At 52.0% G+C, this 13141-nt stretch overlaps 1 protein-coding gene across 3 annotated transcripts; it reads left to right on the top strand.

Annotated features, from left to right (window-relative positions):
* Positions 1-638: 638 nt before the first annotated feature.
* On the top strand, positions 639-7594 carry C1QTNF5 (C1q and TNF related 5). Of its 3 annotated transcripts, none has more exons than XM_088138976.1 (3): positions 639-787; positions 4383-4613; positions 5563-7593. In XM_088138976.1, exons 2-3 carry the CDS (start codon positions 4394-4396, stop codon positions 6078-6080), a joined length of 738 nt encoding a protein of 245 aa, XP_087995102.1. In that variant the 5' UTR covers positions 639-787; positions 4383-4393; the 3' UTR covers positions 6081-7593. The 3 variants fall into 3 exon arrangements, with proteins under 3 accessions (XP_087995102.1, XP_025030781.1, XP_007441239.1); XM_025175013.2 differs by lacking the exon at positions 639-787 and adding an exon at positions 3466-3742 and having other exon boundaries at positions 5563-7594; XM_007441177.3 differs by lacking the exon at positions 639-787 and adding an exon at positions 3907-4227 and having other exon boundaries at positions 5563-7594.
* The last annotated feature ends 5547 nt before the right edge of the window (positions 7595-13141 follow it).

Here is a 13141-nt window from a genome sequence, read left to right as displayed (position 1 = left end):
GCATGTCAGCTGCACGTGCGCGTGGCCCTGTTTGTGGCTGAGCGAGTGGTGGGAACCGCGCTGAGATTGCAGCATGTTCTGTGACCAGGGCGTGCCTTGAAGCCCAAAGATGGCTGGTGAGGGCATTGCTTGTGATAGGAAACAGAGCCATGGTGTTTTCTTAACGAGGGTCAAGGGCCACAGTGTGAGGTGATCCCAACCCTTCGTGGGATCCCTCCAGGGTTGTAAAGGCCCATCGCAAGGAGGACAAAGGGGCTATCCCCTTACTTAGGAGCTTCAGCCTCACATTTGCTGGCCTCAGAAGTTGTGAGGACCTGATCTGGAAGGACAAGACCTCTAAGGGACCCCATTTGCACCCCCTACCCTGACTTTCTCACCCCTCTGTTTTCACTGGAGGGTTCCCTTGGTGAAGGGGCTCTCTCCGGGACTTTTCCATATCCACCCTCCTCGCTCTTGCTCTTGCTCTCGCCCTCCCTCCTCCTTTCTGTTTTCCTTCGGTCCCGTCCCAGAGACACCCCGACGGGATGCACCCCCTGCCCCACTTCCCGGCTGCGCTGCTCAGCCACAGGCAATCCCTTCCCTTCGCAAGGAGGGCTTGGCACAGCCTGAAGAATCTCCCATTTCCTTTCCAGCTGGGGAGGAGAGACAGAGAGAGGAGGGAACTGGGGCGGGGGGGGGAGGCCGGCCGGCAGAGCTCGCTAGAGGCCCTCGCAGGAGCCAGCTGGCGGGTCAGAGCGCGCAGTCGTCCCGAGAGGAGCAAGGGGAGAAACCCCAGAGGCAATCAGAGGTAAGGGGGAATCTGCCCCAAAGGCTGCCCATGTCCAAAGACTCCAACGGTGTGGGGGCCCGAGGTCCCTTTTCCTCCCCATCCGGCCACCTGGGGTGCTGGGTTCAGCCCTTCTCAGCTTGGGGCCTTCCGGATGTGTGGACTGCAGATCCCATCATTCCCAGCCAGCCTGATCAGGACGATGGGAGCCGAGCTCAGCACAAAGCTGGGGAGGGATTGGTCTGGATTCTGCGGAGGCTGTTCTGGGGATAAGAGGCTTCTCTAGCCGGGCTGGGTGGGGGACACAGTCTTGTGTCCCCCCCCCCGCAAAGAAGGAGAAACTTTGCTGACTGAGCATCGCAGGTCGGGACTGGGAGCTCTGTCTGGCCAAAATGCATCGAGGAGGGGAGTCTGACAGGGAAAGCAAACGCTTGTCTGAGCAAAGGGGCTGCTGATGTTTCTTTTGCTCTCAAGTATGAATGGGTTGCAGCCCCCCCAAGACCCCCCCAGAAAAAAAGAAGAGATTCAGATCTTACCCATTTCTGGCATTTCTTTAATTGGTTCCTTAATCGGCAGTGCTCAAGGCCACGTGGTTGGTTTCCCCCCAAGTTTCTTAACATCCTCATCCTCACACCCCTGCGAGGTAGGACCTGCGGGGAGAGAGACTCAGATAGACTGCTTATGGAGGGCTCAAGGAAAATCGCGGCTCAGTCAGAACTGACGTTGGATCCCTCTTTCCCGCTCCAAATTCAGAGCCCTTGTTGGCCCTTCAAGGGAGGCAGGTCACGAAACAGACGCCCCAAGGATTCCAGTAAAGGGTTTACTTTACTGTTTCGGGGTGTCATAACAGCAGCTTGCAAACCTGTCCAGGTTTCCCCTTCCATACAACACAAAATCAAGGCGGGACTATTTTGACTCTGGCTTCAGTCTTCGGAATGTATAATCTAGTAATTCCCAACCTGGGCAACTTTAAGGCGTCTGGACTTCAACTCCCAGAATTCCCCAGCCAGCATGTTGAAGTCCAGACGCCTTAAAGTTGCCCAGGTTGAGAAACACTGGCATAATTGATCCTCCAAGGCCCTCCACCATGGTTCTTCCATACCTTCCTTAAGGGCATCTCTAAATTCCTTCACGGATTTAACCAATTTTCTCATGAGCAGCCTTTCAGATCCTTGGAAGAAGCCTTCTCATCCACAGACATCAAAGTGGAAGGGGAGAAGTGCATGGCCAAAAGTGAACGCAGCTTATTTATGGCACCCTGTTGGTGGTTGAGGTGAGATTTGAACCCAGGACTTTCTGGCTCTCTGCTCACCTTCAGCCATCTATACCAGTGTTTGTCAACCTTGGCAGCTTGAAGATGGGTGGACTTCAACTCCCAGAATTCTGGAATTCTGGGAGTTGAAGTCCACCCATCTTCAAGCTGCCAAGGTTGACAAACACTGATTTACACAACAGCTTTGCAAGGAAGCCTGTAAGATTATTTCCAAGTCCCAGACACTCAAATCTACTGCCTTTACAATAACACATTTGCTGGCAAAGACAGGTTTTCTCTCATCCGGCTCATATCCAAACTCATTCTGCTCTTCAGAATGCTCCTGCTGGCCCTGACTCTTTCTTTGCAAAATGCTTTATAGGAGGTTCCCCACAACAATCCTGTGAGGTAGGCTATTCGTATTCCCATAAAAAGGAGACCCCAGCCCTGGACCCTGGCCGCCCACTTCTGTTGGCAAGGCCCGAAGGCAGCTGTCAAGCCATCTGGCAGCCGCATGGGAAGAGCGTGAAGGTTCATCCACTTATTCCTCATTTGAGGAAGGGGTCAGGCAGCTGTGGGATGTAGTCGAGACCTGCACAGCAGGTAGCAAGGCGGGACTGGAACACAGCCCCTGCAGAGGCAGCGTTGAGAGGACCCACACTGCCCTCAGCTGAAAGGGTTGAGCGAGGGTTGTGTGGCTGCACGCAACATGCCGAGGACGATGCTTTAAAAGGGGATTGGTGTACTGTGGAGGGAAAGGGGGGCCTTAATCCTATGCCCTCACCCTCCAACACTTTGCCCCCCAAAGCTGAAAAGGTGGCCTCCCCCAGCCTGGGGGCTCTGTCCCTACAAGTAGGGTCCAGGCTGTACACTTTGCATCCCTGGGTTCAAGGGGATATTGAAACCTGACATGGAGATGTGGGCTGAGAAGAAATTCAGAGCGTATCGGATTCCTTATTTCGGAGGTTCAGGAAGTTCTTGGCTGAGGCACAAAGCCTGCTTTTCCATTTCTTCATCATCTTGCCCTGTCCTCTTCCCCAAGACCAGTAGCCCAGAAGCAAAGGACTGTAGATCCCCCCCCCCACAACTCCCCGCTCCCACCCCAAAAGCCTCTGCCAGCCAGCTCCTTGCATCACCAGCTCCAGCCCGGGCAACGAGACCAAAACACAAAGATTTTGGACAACCGCCCTGCATTCCTGATCCGTTAGCTAGAGCGAAATCTCAGAGTCTAGAGTCAGTGTTGCTCAACCTTGGCCGCTTTAAGATGAGTGGACTTCAACTCCCAGAATTCCCCAGCCAGCATTCTGGGAGTTGAAGTCCACTCATCTTAAAGTGGCCAAGGTTGAGAAACACTGGCTAGATCTTGGGTCTTCAACGCAGTTCTTGCAACCCATAGTAGCAAGATAGGAAGGCAGAAGGGGCTGGATGAAGCAAGCAGGTTCTCAGGAGCAGAACGGCCGAAGGGAGCTGACCAAGGCTCCCATTCTTGGCTGACTCCGTCTGAAAGTTGGCTTTCTGGGAGCATCGGTGGCCCTGGAAGACTAACCGCCTGGGAGACGGGTTGAATGCCTTCCTCAGATGCCACCAGGAGGGAGAAGAAAAAGGGGCCTGCTGCCTCCAGCTGGTTCTTAACAGCCCGCTCTTTGCTCCTTGTTCCTGACGGAGCAAACCCAGCACAGGAAACACAAAGACATCCAAGCCCTTGGCGATGCCAAAGCTTGCAAGTAGGATATCACGTGGAGGGGAGGAATTGAACGTGCCAGCGGGCTCTGACTGGCCCGATGCCTGGAAAGCATTCGGGGCGGCGGGGGGGTGGGCTGTGTGCTAAGGAACCCGCGTCGGATGCTTCTTTTGTCAAACCTTTTGGAAAGTTCGAGTGTTTGGGTTCATCTGCGTGAGGAGGTTGAAATCTGGCCTGCCAGGAAACCCTTTCAACTCAAATCTGGAGGAGGGGGGAGGATCTTCCGTCCTTCTTAAGGAAAAGGCACTCTGCGCGCGTCCAGTGGTAGCCTGCTTTTCCTGATGAATTAATCAAAAACACTCGAACGCTGCCCGGGAGCCAGCTGACTTTTTGAGTAGAAATGAACGCCTCTAGACGGGCAGGAAGGGCGCTCCTTCCGTGGGCCGTGCTACAGCTTTGCAGAAAGGGAATGGCTGTTTTCCCACTGATGGGGGAACCTCACCCCGCCCCGGGGCTCCTGGGTCCCAGGTAACGCCTCTCTCCCCCTCCTCCAACTGGTCTAGCAGCAGCCACGGCTAACGGTACGAAAAGTGCTGGGTTGCAAAAGAGATGGGAGGACCCCCCAGGGGTGGATATAGATGACCTTTGGAAGCCTCTAACCTTGTGATTCCCCCATTCTTCAGGCTGTGAGAAAATGGAGCAGACGCTCCTCCTCTTTCTTCTCTTCCTCGCCTTGGCCAAGGAGGCTGCTCAGTTGGAGAACAACAAGATCCCCAGCCTGTGCGCAGGTCAGCCTGGCCTCCCCGGGACCCCCGGAACTCACGGCAACCAAGGTTTGCCCGGCCGGGATGGGCGCGACGGGCGCGACGGAGCTGCAGGCCTGCAAGGAGAAAAGGGCGAAGTGGGCCACCCAGGTGAGAAAATCGGTGTGAAATCAGCCTGCTCTTCTGCTGGGGTAAGGTCCCCCAGGCGCCTAAGGCTTCTGGGGCACTTGGGTGGCCTGGCTTTGTTTTTCCGAGCCAGCGTGCCAGCTTGGTTGGCACCCCGAAAGAACTTCAGCAGGGTCCAGTGCTGGGACCCACAAGCTAAGGGGGGAAACTGATGCGAGAAAAGGTTATTCTTATACTGCTAAGCCCCACATGTCCTGAGGGAATGCCTTTGCATCCAAGGACTGAAAAAGAAATGCAGTGGCAGGTCTCCAATATATGAAAGACATTTCAAGGGAACCGGAGACAGGCACAAATCTACACTGATAGATCCAGAAAAAATATGTAAGTGCCTCCCAGGCAAAGGAAGGAAAAACAAACATGGGAAGAGATTAAAGAACAAATGCAAATCATTCAAAAAATCAATCGTGGCCACTAAATGGAGAGGTGTCTGCAGGGGGAAATCAAAACATCAGGATGGTGTTGAAGTTGAAGCCCCACTCCTTTTTATAAAGAGGTGGGGCTTCAGACATGCAAACACAAGCACAATCTTGACTTTTTTGGCCCCACGGATGAACCTGATTTGCGTTACAGACGCAGGTTAAATAGGTGCTGGAATTGTTATTCAACTTTCATAGTATGTCCCTTCCTTCCTTCCTTCCTTCCTTCCTTCCTTCCTTCCTTCCTTCCTTCCTTCCTTCCTTCCTTCCTTCCTTCCTCTCCTCTCCTCTCCTCTCCTCTCCTCTCCTCTCCTCTCCTCTCCTCTCCTCTCCTCTCCTCTCCTCTCCTCTCCTCTCCTCTCCTCTCCTCTCCTCTCCTCTCCTTCTGCTCTGTTGGGTCTCCCACGTTTAATCCCCCAACCCAAGGGCCATGGAGACGCACTCCGTCCTCCACTCTCAGCCTCACCTTCAGCTGCTCTTGCTTTGTCTCCCTGAAGGACTGACGGGCCCACGAGGGGAGCAAGGCAGCCCTGGCATCAACGGGCTCCCAGGGGAGAAGGGGCCCCAGGGGGAGTGTGCGGTGGCCCCCCGCTCGGCCTTCAGCGCCAAGCGCTCTGAGTCCCGCAGCCCACCACTGCCCGAGCAGCCCATCGTCTTTGACATCGTCCTGATTAACGAGCAAGGCCATTACGACGGCAACACGGGCAAGTTCCTCTGCCAGGTCCCGGGGCTGTACTATTTCGCCGTCCACGCCACCGTCTACCGGATGAGCCTCCAGTTCGACATCATGAAGAACGGCAAGTCGGTCGCCTCCTTCTTCCAGTTTTACGGCAACTGGCCAAAGCCGACGTCCCTGTCCGGGGGCAGCCTGGTGCGGCTGGAGCCGGGGGACGAGGTCTGGGTGCAGGTGGCGGTGGGCGAGTACACCGGCTTCTACTCCAGTGTGAAAACGGACAGCACCTTCACCGGGTTCCTCGTCTACTCCTACTGGCAAAACTCTCCCGTCTTTGCCTAAGAGGGAGCCCCGCGAGGGCCTGGAAAAGCCGGCGTCCTGAAGCCCCATGCTGCGGCCCTGGCTTTCGTCAGTGGCCACGCGTTCCTTCCTAACCCAAGGAGTGCAACGCTCCTTTAGATGACCCCGTGGGGATCAGGGGGTCCCCGTCAACCCCTGGTGGCCCGGGGCCCTGCAGAGAAGCCGAGGACCCCACCTTTCTCCAGCCTCGCCGTAATAACGACGGGAGCCCCATCCCACCTCTTTCTTCCCTGACCTCCGAAGCCCTCCAAAGGGCGGACGCGGCGCTTTTAGCCAATTCTTCGGCTCTCCGTTGAAAGCGAAAGAGGTTTGACTTCAAATCCCTCTTTTGCCAGGCCCCTTCCTAATTTGAGAGGTTCTTATGGGGAGGAGCAGCGGGAGCTGAAATCGTCACGATGGTGATTGAAATAACGGTGGCAAAACAGAGGTGTGCCATCTGAACCCCAGGGGTACAGTTGGCCCCCTGAAGAAGCCTTGGGGTGTGGCCCTCTCAGACCTCCAAAAGGTGACCATGGGGAAAATGATAGAAGATGTGAACTGGGGGATGCGTATTAAGTGTATTGAACTGTATTTCCATTTAATTGAAAACATCTGTGTCAATGAAAAAGCAAGCCGAACGGTTCCTTTGGTCTTGGCTCCGCACACATTTTGGAAGGTAGTCCCTGGAACGTGACTTGAATGCTGGTCTCGACCAAGGCGCAACCCTGCTTTAAAGCCACAGCCAGGCTGCGTTCACGGAGCACGCTTAACCAAGCCTACATTGGCACACTAGCCTTGGCTGGGTTCTGTGTATGTGTGCTTCCTAGTCTATTGGGCCAACCCAGTCTGGCTAGTTCATGGTTCCACGTTTTGCGCTACCCAGAAAATGGATGAATTCCATAATCAGATCAACTGCACGTGTGAAGGACCCGCTAGGGAGGAGTGGGCCCGTCCCCCCATTCTCCTCTCAGGGGGTCCTGCGTGTGCCAGGTGCGACCATCCTGTCCCACCAAAGCTGAAACGGGACAGCCTTGTTCCAGCCCTCCCCCAGAAGAGAAAGATTAGTTCCTGGGATCACTTTTGGGACCCAGAAGATGAACTGGCCATCATTGTCCTGGGCGGGTTTGCATCTTCGCACAGCTAGAAAATATGGGCTGGTTCAGAGACTGAATCGAAGTTCGCTTCAACCTCCCTCCCCCAGAATACACCCCAAAGGGTTGTGATTGCCCAACCCACCGAAGCCCCAGTGAGGCTAAGCTATCAGCCCGTAAGTATCCAACGTAAGCCAGTGTGACGTTGCGGGCATCGTGATGTCATTATGCAAATGCAATGAACGTGCAGTTTCCTCGGCATGATGTCACGACACACATGATGTCACTTGTCCCCTCCTGTGGAAACCCAGCCTTCAGCAGCACACCACGTGGAGGGTCCGTCCTAGCAGTGGTCAAGAGGAGAATGGCGAGGGAACTCTCAGTGTTTCTCAACCTTAGCAAATTTAAGACGAATGGACTTCAACTCCCAGAATTCCCCAGCCAGCCATGCTGGCTGGGGAGTTCTGGGAGTTGAAGTCCATTCGTCTTAAAATTGCCAAGGTTGAGAAACACCGCTCTAGCCAAATTTGAAGAAATCGCTCACCAATGGGCAGTCCCCCAAAAAACAGGGTTGAGAACGGCTATAACTGAGCATGGAGGGTTCTGCCCACTAGGGGGCGCCCTGAGCTCGAGTTTCGTTTGCTGGCCACGTTTAACTTTGCAACAAACCTGGTTTATAAGCCAGTTTTGTACTCCAGATTTTTTTTTTTCTTATGGAGAGATTTGACCCGTTTGGTTACATTTTCTGTGTGCAATGAGTGTTTCTGTGCCTACATTCTCTCCCTATCATTCTCCGCTCCTCCCACCTCTCAAATGTTTTAAATATAATATAAAGATTTGGAGTGGTTTTAAATGTCTGTATGAAGAGGGAAGCAGACGACGGTACCTGGGTGCAACCTTCGGGGAGCTGGACGGTGAAGGCCGTTCAGTGAATAGGGTGATGTAGCAAAGCGAGTTGAACCCCAGCCTTAGAACAACAATAGGGGACCAGAAAGATCAGGTGAAATGTCCACCACACACTTCATTGGGTCAACTATGGCTCCATTTGCCATTTGCAAAGCTTGGTTGGTGTTAACCTTGTCTAATCTTGGGTGTGTGTGTGTGAGTGTGTGGTTTATATGCTGTGCAAAATAGGCCTGTTAGGCTGGATTATGGTTCAAGGTTTTGTACAAGCCCAGAAAGAAATTCAGTCACCAGCTGGAGGGTGTGGTGGAAAAACAGCTTGGTCAGGGTGTCCAGCTTCCTGCACTGTGGATGGTTCCGTATCTGGGGTATGAAAATGAATCTCCTCTGGGTAATAAAACAGTCTGGCCCCTTGGCCGCGCAGGGAGCAGAGCAAGTTGAGTCTGAGGGCGGAGCTAGAGCAGATTGGGGTGGGGCCACGGACGGAACCCAACGGTGTCGCTTCACTCCAGGGATGTGGAGCCCAGAGGGGCCCGACCATCGAGTCCAGCTGCGTTTGCTCATTACCCTGAATTCTCACATCACTTTAGACATCCTAGCGGGGTGGTGGATATTTCACCAGCTCCCTGGAACCTTTCTGAAGGGCTGAACAAGAGCCTAGCGCCAACGGCCCAGCAGCTCTGGATCGCCTCAGCGGGCCAGCGCCACCTTTCTTTGCGCTCTCTCTAGTCTCTTTAGGGAAAAACCGCTGGGTGGGGGGCAGACAGCTGGGGCAGGAACCCAGTGGCCTCGGGCTCGTTCCTCTGCACGGTTCAGGGGCTTTTGCCCATAGGAAGCTAGGCCAGGGGACTGTCCCAGCTCAGCCTGTCCTCCGACACTCTGCCATGCTTTCCTGTCCGGACTAGAGTTTCCAGTGTGAGAACTACAGTAACGCTGGGGGGAAAGGTCCTCTATTTTTAGCACACTTTCTGCATTCTTGCCCGAAATAGACCTCACCCAAGCCGCTTTTCCAAATGCTTCTGGAGCTTTCCCAGCCGCTTGTAGACGCTTCCCAGTGTTGGCTGAGGGGACCGAGTCTTTGCACTTCAGGGCCACATCTGGAGGCTGCCAGGGGGCAGGAGGGAAACCTCACCGCTTCCACCCACTTTGGGTACCAATGCAGCCTGCAGCAGTGTCCTCTGCCAAGCCAAGCCATCCCACTCATTTTCCAGGCAGAAATCTTCCACAGCTCCCCGTGGTGGCTTCGTTGGTGCTGGGTTTAGCTCAGGGACAGCTCAAGGAAGATGACTGAGCTGTCCCACCCAAAGCAGAGTTCAGGAAGCTGGGAGGCACGGGCCTTCCGGGGCCATCTTGTTGAGCAGGAATGAACTTCTCGTTGAGGAAGAGCACCCCTCAGGGTCAATGCTGACCACGGGCCTCTGTCCCAAATGACACGGGAGCTGCATAGCTGAGCCTAGAGCTCGGTCAGCACTGCGACAAAGGCCGGTTGTCCTGCATCCTGGAGCCTTTGCAGTGAAGCTGGAGCCAAGCGTTTTCGGGAGCCCATCTCCCTCCCCCAGCTCTTGCCCTCAGGGAGGTTGTGGGATCTAAATGAAGAGAAGCAAGCCAGCATCATATTTTGCCACATTCGCTTGGTTTTGCAAAGAGCACCGTTAAGAGCTGCGGCCCGTGGAATCCAGGCAACTTTTCCAATACTGTAACCTCAGAAGCTTCTGCTGAGTTGCTGAGCAACAACAAAGGAAACCTTTAAAAAATTGGTTTATTTCCAGCTTCTGCATGCACCCCGCTGGGGTTGCATTTGCATCAAGCTATAGGTTTGTTTTAACTATGATTGGATGAGCATCCTGCTTCAGGACTCATACTGAGCTATAATCTTGTTTTATAAATCAGAATGTCTGGTTTGAGACTCTCATGCTTAGCAGAATTGTCAGAATTGAGATCTCATGCTTAGCAGTGGACTGTTTTATTAACTTTTTAAATGAAGAATGAATGGTTTTTCCCTCTGCTAAGCAGAGCTCTAATCTGTCAGGACTTACTTGGTAACCTTCACCAGATCCTTTCTCCAACATTGTCAAAGCCACAAGGAGCTTTTCCACGTTTTCACTGCACATCTATCAGTTAAGACATTCCTAATCCACATTAGCAGTCTAGGGAAAGTATGAAACTAGAGCTGGGCATAGTTTTGCAGGAATTCCTATGAAAAGCAAGGTTTATTCTACCTAAATTTAGAAATCAAAACAAAAACTGCTTTATTCCCAGTCAGATTATGCCTGGTTCACACAACACGCTAAAATATCATGCCATTTCTTTGATACTGGTTTAGCACGATTCACAGACTGGTCTTTATGGTTTGCCAACCATGGCTCATGGTTCTTAGTGCTTTGTGCAAATGACCATGGTTGCCTATCCAACCATTGTTCAACAAGCTGGCTTACTATGGTACATGAACTCACGATAGATGTTCAGCCAACCATGGTTGAGTGAGCCCAAGGTAAGGGGGTTACATGACTACAGGGAATTTGTCTGTGACACCCATAAAAAAGACGTGGGACTTTGTACAGCCTTGGTTACCATCCTGACCATTTTGACACCTTGTGGATGTTCCTGCAGCCCAGCCCTATTCTTAGCATTTATTGCCTCTTTGCGGTAGCCCATAAATCCTTTTTCTAGGTGTCCTTGCACAAAAACTGCCTCTCTTTATCCAGAGAGCGCCTCTTTCTTTCAACAGCTCTGCTTCAATCATCCCTTTGAGATCCCAAATCATTAGAATGGAGGGCAGGACTCTTGAAAATCTTCCCCAGGGTGAGATGTATCACACTTCTGCTTACATTACAATAATTCTTTTTAAATTTGCATCTGACTCCATCAATTGGAAGATGTCCCTTTTTGTGCAAATTCATGTCATTCTTTTCCTGTGCAAAGTAAGTAGTGTGCATAGCTAGTGGAAGGGCTCAAATAAGGTGGGGACCAGAGAAGCAAGCAGGCGTTACAAAGACTATTTCTGAAGAAGAGAGAAATTCCATTGCTCTTCGCGCAAGGCCATTGGCAGATCTCTACCCCGTATTTCTTTATCTCACCCTTTTATTGACAGAAAAAAAAAGACACTTACGTTAGCGCTTGTCCACCTGACAAACTGATTTTCGTAAGATGGTTAAGCACTCAAGCAGCATTTGTTTACCCTGAATGTGACAACAATCAGCCTGTTTGAGAGATATGAATTTAGTTTCCATTTCCTCCCCATTCGTAACAAGATGAGAAATAGGGAAGATGCCCCCAGCCAAACTGGAAAGCTAGCTTGGTTCTGAATACGGATACATCCCACCTTATTATGACTTGGTTGGGTTCCTACACAGCTTCCTGGTGGAATTCAAGCTTCTTTCCTGAAAGTAGATTACAGGTGGTCCTCCTTGAATGACCACTCATTCAGTGACCATTCGAAGTTACGACAGCGCTGAACAAGTGGTAGTTATGACTGGTCCTCAAAGTTGTAGCCGTTGCAGTGTCCCCACGGCCACGTGACTGCCATTTGCGAACTTCCCTGCCGGCTTCCCACAAAGTCAGTGGGGAAGCCAGCAGGATGTTGCAAGTCACAGACATGTGAGGTCCTCACTTAACAATGGCAACCAGGATTACCAGAACTGTCGTCACTAAGCGGTGTGGTCACATGGTTTTTCAACTTAGGACCGCATCACTTAACGATGGAGTTTCCGGTCCCAATTAGTGTCGTCAAGCAAGGACTACCTGTACTGTAAAGACAAAGTGCTAACAGCAGGCTTTGTTTTGGTCTGTTCCCTGCTTATTTATGGACCTAAGCGAACCCCAGATCAATGGCTGGCTCAGCACTGGAAGGAAAAGAATGTTTTGCAGAAAGCCACCCAGCACTTGGGTTTTGACATAATATTGTTTTTCTCCAGGCGTTTGGTAATGGAAGATAGATAGTCGCTAGATACAGATACCTGTGTTCTGCTGTCACAGGCCCAGATGCACGGAAGTTTCCTTTATTTCTGTTTAATGGCCCAGTGAGATTTGCAAGACTGGCATTTCACTAACTTGAAACTGCCCGGACACCCTTTTGACTTGCTCGACTGCCTTTTTTGCATTCATTTTGGCATTGTGTCTAGCTACCTGGAACATTTTAGGAAGTGCAAGAGAGAAGTATACACACACACAATATACATGCAATTTAATTCTTAACAACCGCCCCCTGCTCCATTCCAAACACCCTCACGCCAGCCAACAACATCAAGAACAGAAACAACCAGAAACTCAAACCCGTAACAAATGAACGATACTGAAAATGCGGCCAGTCCTAACAACTAACCCTTAAGTCATAGAACAGCCTGAAATGCAGATTAGACGAGGCAAAATCAATATCAACAGTTCTGTTTTGGGGCCAAGAGGATCTGACCTATTCCCAAATTGCAAGGTTTGAATTTTGTATGTCCAGGTGAAGACACAGGTCTCCGTTTCCGACGCCTGAAATAGTTGATGGCTGGTCTGGGGCAGATGCCGTGTTGCAGAAAAACCCTGGGTCCTTGTTGCAAGCTTGTGGCTCAGTTGCTTTCTGCCTAGCTGGATGCAGCCTCCTTAGCTTATTCCCTTGCTTTGTGCTAAGTAGACAGATCCCACCTCCTTTAGAGATTAGAGCAGTGTTTCTCAACCTTAGCAACTTTAAGATGTCTGGACTTCAACTCCCAGAATTCCCCAACCAACATGGCTGGCTGGGGAATTCTGGGAGTTGAAGTCCAGACATCTTAAAGTTGCTAAGGTTGAGAAACACTGGATTAGAGGGTGCGAAGAAGCCCCAGATCAGGGGTGATTCAGCTTGGCATCTGCTGCCTGAATGGCTAACAGGTCAATGGAACCGAAAGCATTTCCACCCTCATTAAAGTTTCTACCTGCTCCTGTCTCTGTCCCACTCCCTCTATGGCCTGGCCTCCGATTCTGCCAGACAAAGGGGGCAGATTTGGGGTGGGGGAAAGGGAACGACTCGGGATAAATCAGGTTGGCTCACAGGGGAAGCAAACGGAGCAAGACCCCCAGCTCAGCTCCCTCTCAAGTGGGGCTCTC

Source organism: Python bivittatus, unplaced genomic scaffold, assembly GCF_059951505.1.
Source record: "Python bivittatus isolate LINGU-HERP-01145 unplaced genomic scaffold, Pbiv_v1 ctg000320_np1212, whole genome shotgun sequence".
In the NCBI taxonomy this organism is placed as follows: Eukaryota; Metazoa; Chordata; class Lepidosauria; order Squamata; family Pythonidae; genus Python; species Python bivittatus.
Note: the sequence above shows the minus strand (reverse complement) of the source record. Positions and strands in the feature narration are given on the sequence as shown.